Genomic DNA, 8,328 nt, shown 5'->3' with positions numbered 1-8,328 from the left:
GTGTAATCGTGAATAGCAGCCAAGCCTCACGGTCAAGATGTTCTTGATTTTAATTCCTGCTATGTGGCGTTTTTTAATGTTCTCCACATACATGTTTTGTGGGCTTCCGTCCATGCATATTTAATCAATTTACTATTATTACAGATTATTAATTCATTAATTTAAATGAGACAAATCCAGTCACCAAGCATATAGTTCAAGAGGATAATCACTACAGAAAATTGAGGGCTGCATGTACAATTAATTCCAGATTGTTATTAAAATAAGTGGCAAGTATATATATTCTATAAATAATGTTGCCATGTTACATATTACTATAAGAAAAGGGCTGGATCTATTTAAGGTACAAATATGTTACAGTATATGTAACATGATGTGAGTGATGAAATTTGTTATAACACTAATTGAAAGATTGAAGATGAAATGCAAAGTTCAATACGCCAAAAAAAAGTAACCTTAAAAAATGCAGTATTCAATCTTTTTAGGTAAAGCATGTCCATCAAAATGGTGGCAATATTGTGAAAGTGATCCAAACATGCGCACATCCATCTTTGGGTCAGTTTGAATTTAGTTTATTTCAAAACTTTGATCTCCTTGATACTGCTTACATTGCTTGACTAATCATTTCTTTTTTTTACATTTTTATAAGCACATCATTTATTGTTGAAGACTGCCTGTGAGGAAGTCAACGAGGAGATGATGAGGAAAACCAAAGTCCATCTGTATGATCACAAATCCCTAAGCCAAAGAGAATAAGACTTAGTTTAAGAAATGGGCAGATGACAATATGTGTGTGTCACACTTACATCCCGAGGAAGCACTTCCGGGTTGTAGATGTCAAACAAGTGAACTCCCTGTTTGTCCAACAGCCTGGTTATTTCCGTTTCAAGCACTAGAACAGCAAACAGAAATAAAGATCAAGCCTAAAGAACAACAACATATTTCTTTCACACGTTTTGGATTTACGTTTTCTAATCCTGTTATTTTGAAATATTTTCTTTTTTCACACAATGATAGTGCAGTGCATCCGCATAGAAAAGTACCGTAAATTTCCGACTATAAGCCGCGACTTATTTCTCAAATTTTGAAATCTACGGCTTATATAGGATTTTTTTTTTCCCAGTCACGTCTACTCTGGAGCTATACGTGTAGCTCGCTAGTTTAATGTAATTTAGCGAATTTCAGCTGGTGCGCTTTATAATCCGGTGCGGTTTATAGTCCGAAAATTACGGTATATGTAAGTGTGGCAGAATATAATTGGGGTCGTCTTGATATTATCAATACTAAAAGACATTATCATTCTATAGTTATGATCTTACCGGATAACACTTTGGGGATGCCTATCGTCATCATAGCTTCTTCTAGTAAATCCAGTTCTTCTTCAGTGATCTGAACAGACGAATCAGTAAATCAAGTGTTTGTTAAACACGTGATTGTCCATAATAATCAGAATGTAAATCTTTTTTTCTTCAAGCGAATATTATTCATGAGTACCAGGCATTTGAAATGTACAAGAAACTGAAAAACAAAGTGACTTTTTTTTCCTTGACTGTATGTGTCAAAGCCAAAAGCAGAGGCGGAGTGTTTGCACTGATGAGTGCTTATCAGTGTTTGCTTCTGATAGCTGGAACTAACTCCAACATTCAACCGAGTTGTCGGTAAGTGGTGAGTGCATTTGTGCTTAGCCATCTTGGTGATGAAGTGATGCCTCCACCACGAATGACAATCCGATAATACAAAATGTGAATGTGGTGTAATTTTGCTTTATCTTTTTTTTAATTTGACGAGAGAATGCCAGAGACCTTTTATAAGACTCATGCAAACACTTACCAGAGTATATTGGTATAAATGGGCATTTACTCTACCAACCCTGGAAGATGAAATCGTTTGTCAAAATCTTTAAACAATAGAAATGCATGATCAATTACAAACACAATACACAATTTCAAATTGTTTTTATGCACAGCAACAAGACAGTGACGAATAGAAAGTTTGCCGTTAACTTCTTTAACACTACAGAGGTGAATATGTAGTCACACCTGATAAATGACTAGAAGTAATCTGGTAATAATTAAAATGGATGAGAAAGATCTTACTGTGAAGATTTGCTGTGCAGTACGACATGTTTGTTGACGTAAGAAGTTGTGACATGAGTGGTGATGAACTGCACAAAAAACAAACAGAAACATGACAAACACGTGAATTAAATAAAATAAAAAATCATATGACACTCTCCATGGCCATGTCACTGGTGTGATGGGTGATTTTATCTTTTTTAACGCCTTGCATTCCAAAATTTCTGCTGCCAGTGAATTGCATTTTTCTGAGCTGTTTTATCTCCTTTATTTAAAGCACAACTTCATGCATTCATTTTCCAAAACAGGTACGTACTTCATTAAATTTGCAGATGAGTTATTTTAGGACTTTTTGGATTGTTACAGATTCCTCACCCTACTTTTCACGACGGGTTGGGACAACTACACATATCTCAGATCTTTTCCACAACAGAGAAAAAAACGGTTTTCGTTTCTTTTTAATGTCAATAACAAAAATGCTATTCATACTCCTTTTAATAAGTGTTTAATTTTTCATGTGTTTTTGTGTTTAACTGTTTTATCTTTTGGTTTGGAAATGCCACTGAGTCACTGAAAAAAGACAAACCCTTTTTTTGTGATTGCGCCTGTCGCTCGCTGAGCCTGCAGATATGATTTGTATCTTTTTGAATATTGGGCATTATTCAAATCTCACCCTCTCTTTAAAAGTGTACCACATGATCGGGGAAACTCCCTAGCAAACTCTATACTGTTTATGCGCAAATACTGTTGGTGAAAAAACGTGTAATCACTCATCTTAGCGATTCTGATTTTAGCCTACTTTGGACTGTTTCAATCCAGTTTTGGCAAATTCTTACTGTCTTAAAGAAGAGAATTTCTTGACTTTCACACCAGAGTTGACCAGAGACCTCAGCCCAGACAGATGTTCCATATGAGGTGGAGGTGTTTATGAAGGGTGCAGATGAACTCCACACTCGTAATTCTGGGTAACTCGTTTCTACAAGACACTTGACACACAAACACTATGAATATGAAAATATCTCCAGATAAAAAACAGACAAATGTTCATATGAAAGAGCAATGCAATGTATTGTCCATATTACCTTTCTAAAAAAATCAGGCATGGTTGTCGAGACGTTTGTCTTGAAAAGTTCCTGAAATCATAAGAGTTCTGAACGTTATTTGACAGATCGTATTTCTCCTAAGTATTGTTTTAGTAACATCATGGTGGATGTGAGTATTAATCTGAAGTGTTACAATCAACTCTGCTCCAGTGATGTTAAGCCGGAAGCGATCATCTTGGTGGCCAGCAGTTAACAAGGGGTTCATGACCTCGTCTAGGAGTAACAAGACATTTTAGCGGTAAACTTGCCCAAACAATATCAAACACAATATTAAGGAAGTGTCACGTCTCGTCCCCAGCCGTTCCACTATGTGTTTGTTGTCATGGTTACTGTCTGTGTGCTCGCCCCTCCCCTCCTGTGTGCCCATGATTACTTTGCTTATTCTCACCTGCCTCTTGTTACCTGTCGTGTATATAAGTCCTGTCTGCCCCTCACGACCTTTCGGGTCATTGTGTGTGTTGATGTTCTCGTCATGTATTCATATCTTTTTGTCGCACATCTTTCTCCGTCAGTCCTGTTGTTGGTTTTGTTTGTTAAGTCATGTCAGTTTGCTGAGTCTGTTAATTTGTGTTCTCCAGGTAACCTTGGCCCAAGCTGTATTTGGTCACCCTGCTCCATCCGATCCGTGACAGGAAGAAGTGCGGTGAGTGATGCAGTCTGATGATTTACATTACATAATCCAGCAATACCAGCTAATATGTCGTGAAATATTTGCTCATATTCCTTAGAAGTACGCACAAAGTATTTTATTGCATCATTGTAGTACTGTGAAAATGCTGACCTGAGATCCAAAAGTAGAGCATCCGGTTTTCAGTCAGCTGACTGGGCTTGAAAACTGAATTGCTAATGACAGCAGAAGTATTGTGGTAGTTTATGAGCCCCTTGAAAATAAATTTAAAAAACAAAGGGGAAAACTATTGTCATTGTGCGTGACAACATGAGTACAATAATTTATTACAGTAAATAAGTTATTGAATGATGAATGTGCGTGCGTTTTTAATTCTAAATGTTTTTTTTAAGGTTCTCAGTTAACCCACCTGGTCATGTATGTATATACGCATATACATATATGTCTGGATATTGTTTACCTTGTGGTATGATTCTATGTAGTTTGCAGTAATGGTGGGAGTAGTGGTCACACCAATATCTACAGTGATATCTCCATCACTGAGGACCTTCTCTGAAAACACATTAAAACACTACAATGATCTAGTGGTTCCAAGTTAAAAAAGCAACTAAGTGAAGCATGATGGGGCTAAATTAAGGCTGGGAGATGCGTGGTGTATAAAATGTACACTTTTAGCTGTGTACCAACATAAGTGAAGACAGCAAGATTCTGAATTGGCTATCACTCTTTCATGTCATGAAAAAATTTATTGCAGTTTGGAATATTTAGGGAAATTTGTATATAGTAGAAAGGGATTTACTTTAAGAGGTACTGTATGAGTGAACCCACCTGCCCTCTCCTGGATGAAGTCGGCTAATATGTTTGCTACCTTGTTGATCTCCTTACAAATCTACATAAAAAGAAAATCTAAACAATAATCCAGCCATGTTTTCGATGATCATGGTAGCAATGAGAGATGATTTACCTGCCCCTTGACGACTAGCTTGACTGTAAATGTGATGAAGTCAGTGAAGAGCTTCTTGAGAAAGTTTGGTCTGACAACACACACGCGCATGCACACACACGATGTGAAAAAGTGTCTTTAGCTGACAGCGATTAGTTTATTTAAAAAGTATGAGTAACCCACTTTCTCTCTCCCTCCAGGTGCAAATGCAGCTTGTCAAAGTTCAAGTAACAAGATGATGTGTCTGCTGCTACCTTCCCATTACCACAGTCTGAGAGAAGTCAAATATGAATAAAATTAAATCACATAATGCAATGCAATACACCTTCATTTGTATAGCGCTTAGTCACACCTATCCAACAGTTTTTTAATTAAAGTCGACTCACACAGATAAATCATAATAGATGAATACTTACAAAGTTTGGGGTTGATTCCGAGGTCAATCTGTGACTCAATCTCAAAATTAACTGATTGAGCACCCCTGGCTCTGGATGAAATGAAAAACAAATGCATTTATATTTGCTCTTTTAACAATGTTATTAGAGTTGCACTCATTTTAGTAGGGAAGTAAGTGCCTCATCAATTTGTGAATGTTTGCTCTCAATTTCCTCCTAAGGTTTTAAATAATGGCATCAGTTCAATGCATTATTAACATGATTAATCCAACCCCCTTTTAATGCGATTCATTTTTTTAAATTGCGCCATTAAGGCTCATTTTGGCCTAATAACATTTCTACTCTTTTCATGTACTGTTGCCACAGAAAAACTAAGAGCTCACAGAATCTTCTGAGACCAAAAACATCAAGCATGCCACGCTGGTGGCAACTAGTTTAGGCAGGTTAAGCAGAGATTTTATCTGTTTTTAGAAATAAAAGTATCATGGCAAGTAGTCTGTTCATTCCTTTTTGAGAAATCAGAACAAGGGTTTGTATGGTGAATCAAGACCGTTATATTACTTAACTTTAAAAATGGTTTGTTGCACTATAGGCCGAGTCCTTGTTTACAGCAAGTTTTAATCAGAAATGGCTTAAAGGAAGTCAACCTAAAATATTTCTTGACAATATGTTCTTTGTATCCTCACTAGTCTGAATACAGCATTCTGTTTTGCATTGTGTTTGTGGAAAATGAATGAAACAAGTCCACCCATTTTTATCCATTTCAGGGGGCGGCCATTTTTCCACTTGTTTTTGACCTAAAATGACACTACAGTTGCTCAGGGCTTAGGTAACTCCTGATAACGGCTCTGCTCACGAACGTCATGACAAATTCAGAAAGAGTGAGCTGTGATTCGTCGTTACCTGAGCCCTGGGCAACTGTGATTTCATTTTCAGTCGACAGCAAGTGGCAAAATGGCTGCCCTGTGAGATGGATAAAAATGGGAGGATTGATTCATATTCAACAAACACAATATTAATTCGAATACTATGTTTAGAACAAATTTTGGAGTTGACTTCCTCTTTAATGTGTCTATTATTATTCGAGAAATGTAATCGTCCAGATGCACTCACAGCCAATTGTTATATCCGTAATGCAGGGTCCCTATGAAGACTGTAGATACGTTGCTTATCTTCATGGCGATACCTTCACCTGGAAGAAGCTCAAAGGAGCTCTGACCAATCGTCAGGTTGTGAATCTCCATACTGGAGGAAGAAATGGAAACGTTACACGATTTGACATTTTGTTTTCCAACTGTTGTAATGCATTTACTTACTTTTCAAGGCTGTAGGAGATGTTTCCCATGAGAGGCAAGGTCTTCTCTCCTTTAACACCTGGATATCTTGCATGCTGGAATGCTGCCTCTATCACTTTAGTGGTTTTCTCATTCACTGTTAAAAATGAGATAAGTGTAGTCACAAACAGAATCACATCACACAAACTTCCCATATTCAAATTTGGTCAGTTTCACCCCCCCCCCCCCCCCCCCCCCAATTGAATTTAGGTTCAATTCCAGTTTCCGTTTCATTTTTTGCTTCAAAAATGAATTGATCATTGGAGTCAATGAATAACTAACAAAACATTAGCTTCTCGTGTGACACAAGAGCATGCACACAGAAAGGATAGAGCCAAGGTCGAACACATGGAGGTGCTGACCTTCCCTCTGACAATGACAAACCAAAATATTATGTTTGCTAGGCACAATTCCTCGTGTCAAGGAAAACAAGTGTTCACATTAAAAAGCATGCAACGCTTGTACAGGCTGTTAGGTACTCACACACAACAGCGGCAGGGTATGTGAGACGGCACACAGCTCCAGTGAATCTGTGAGCTGAGGCCGTATCCTCCAAGCATCCATGAGATAATCCATACGCTGATGACAGGAGTAGAACGAGGAACGGTGGAGAAATACCACGAGTCATTTTGCAAGCAAACACTCTTGAAGTCTGTGATGGGGGAGTTTTGGTTGGACAGTTTTGGTTCAGGCTCACTTTCACAGCTAGGCTCTTTTGCCACTGTAGCTCGTGACTTAGGAAGCTGCTACAGTTTCCAACGTGTCTTCTTGTCTTCTTGTCTTCACTCAAAAATCCTACAGATGTTGAACTCTCTCCCCTGAAAGGAAGATAGAAAATGCAAAATGTATAGATAGTACTGTGCAAAGGTTTTTGGCCACTGCTAACTTTGTCCTTTTACAGAAGCCTTTGAAACAGTCATGACTTCCATCCATCTTCTACCGCTTATCTAGTCACGTAGGCAGCAGTTTCAGCAGGGAAGCCCAAAGTACCCCCCCAACCCTCTAGCAATTTCTTCCAGCTCTACTGGAGGGATCCCATTCCCAGGCCAGCCTGGAGACATAGTCTCTCTAGCATGTCCCGGGGCCTATTTCTGGCAGAACATGCCCTGAACACCTCACCAAGGAGACATCCAGGAGGCATTCTAGTCAGATGCCCGAGCCACCTCATCTGGCTCCTCACAACATGAAAGAGTAGCGGCTCGACTCCGAGCCCCTTCCGGATGACAGAGCTTCTCACGCTGGTATACCAAAACCATAACAGTATCAATATGAAGAGAACAAACCTTCCCCCGTGAAACGTCTTCTGTCCTTGCGTTTCCTATTAAGAGGTTAAATCGTGTGTCCAGTCAAAATTTAGGATGATCCAATTAAGAGTGTGACTACATATAGGAGACCATTCCAATATGAGAAAGCTGTTCATCAATATGCCTCTTTGAACCCAGTTACTGACATTTGTACTTGTTGGAGGTAACTGATTGACAGCCAAGTACTATTTATGAACCTATAATATAGCACCATCTAGTGGGAGTATGTATATCACAGTCATCAAACCCAGGCAGGGATAACCATGCAAATTATAACTTTGACTTTTGTATGCTATTAATGACAATATAACATTATTAGAAGTAATTTGAGCAAATTTGTTATTTCTGAAGTGTGTATCTCACGGATAGTCATTAATTAGTACTAGAGAATTAGCCGATACCAGCAGTCATCGGGCAGTAGGCGGGGGGACACCCTGAACCGGTTGCCAGCCAATCACAGGGCACATAGAGACGAACAACCATTCGCACTGACACTCAAAACTCTGGGCAATAATGTAAATATGTCCATGACAAAATGCCCTCATA

The 8,328-nt window shown here is 38.6% G+C and overlaps 1 protein-coding gene and 2 long non-coding RNA genes across 3 annotated transcripts; 2 read left to right on the top strand and 1 right to left on the bottom strand.

Annotated features, from left to right (window-relative positions):
- Nucleotides 1–550: 550 nt before the first annotated feature.
- cetp (cholesteryl ester transfer protein, plasma) lies at nucleotides 551–7,209 on the bottom strand. Its single transcript, XM_049724120.1, has 17 exons — nucleotides 6,962–7,209; nucleotides 6,461–6,575; nucleotides 6,258–6,389; nucleotides 5,166–5,236; nucleotides 4,933–5,020; nucleotides 4,771–4,840; nucleotides 4,635–4,695; nucleotides 4,267–4,358; nucleotides 3,960–4,059; nucleotides 3,312–3,391; nucleotides 3,158–3,208; nucleotides 2,912–3,061; nucleotides 2,097–2,164; nucleotides 1,831–1,870; nucleotides 1,320–1,389; nucleotides 807–892; nucleotides 551–738 (listed from the first exon to the last, which is right to left on the bottom strand). Exons 1-17 carry the CDS (start codon nucleotides 7,104–7,106, stop codon nucleotides 658–660), a joined length of 1,500 nt encoding a protein of 499 aa, XP_049580077.1. The 5' UTR covers nucleotides 7,107–7,209; the 3' UTR covers nucleotides 551–657.
- LOC137840403 (uncharacterized) lies at nucleotides 2,293–3,064 on the top strand. Its single transcript, XR_011087028.1, has 2 exons — nucleotides 2,293–2,383; nucleotides 2,949–3,064. It is a non-coding gene; the product is annotated as an uncharacterized lncRNA (long non-coding RNA).
- LOC125971146 (uncharacterized) lies at nucleotides 3,624–5,069 on the top strand. The gene is made up of 2 exons (XR_007482358.1): nucleotides 3,624–3,821; nucleotides 4,950–5,069. It is a non-coding gene; the product is annotated as an uncharacterized lncRNA (long non-coding RNA).
- Nucleotides 7,210–8,328: the final 1,119 nt, after the last annotated feature.

This window comes from Syngnathus scovelli, chromosome 6, assembly GCF_024217435.2.
Source record: "Syngnathus scovelli strain Florida chromosome 6, RoL_Ssco_1.2, whole genome shotgun sequence".
NCBI classification, from domain to species: Eukaryota; Metazoa; Chordata; class Actinopteri; order Syngnathiformes; family Syngnathidae; genus Syngnathus; species Syngnathus scovelli.
Note: the sequence above shows the minus strand (reverse complement) of the source record. Positions and strands in the feature narration are given on the sequence as shown.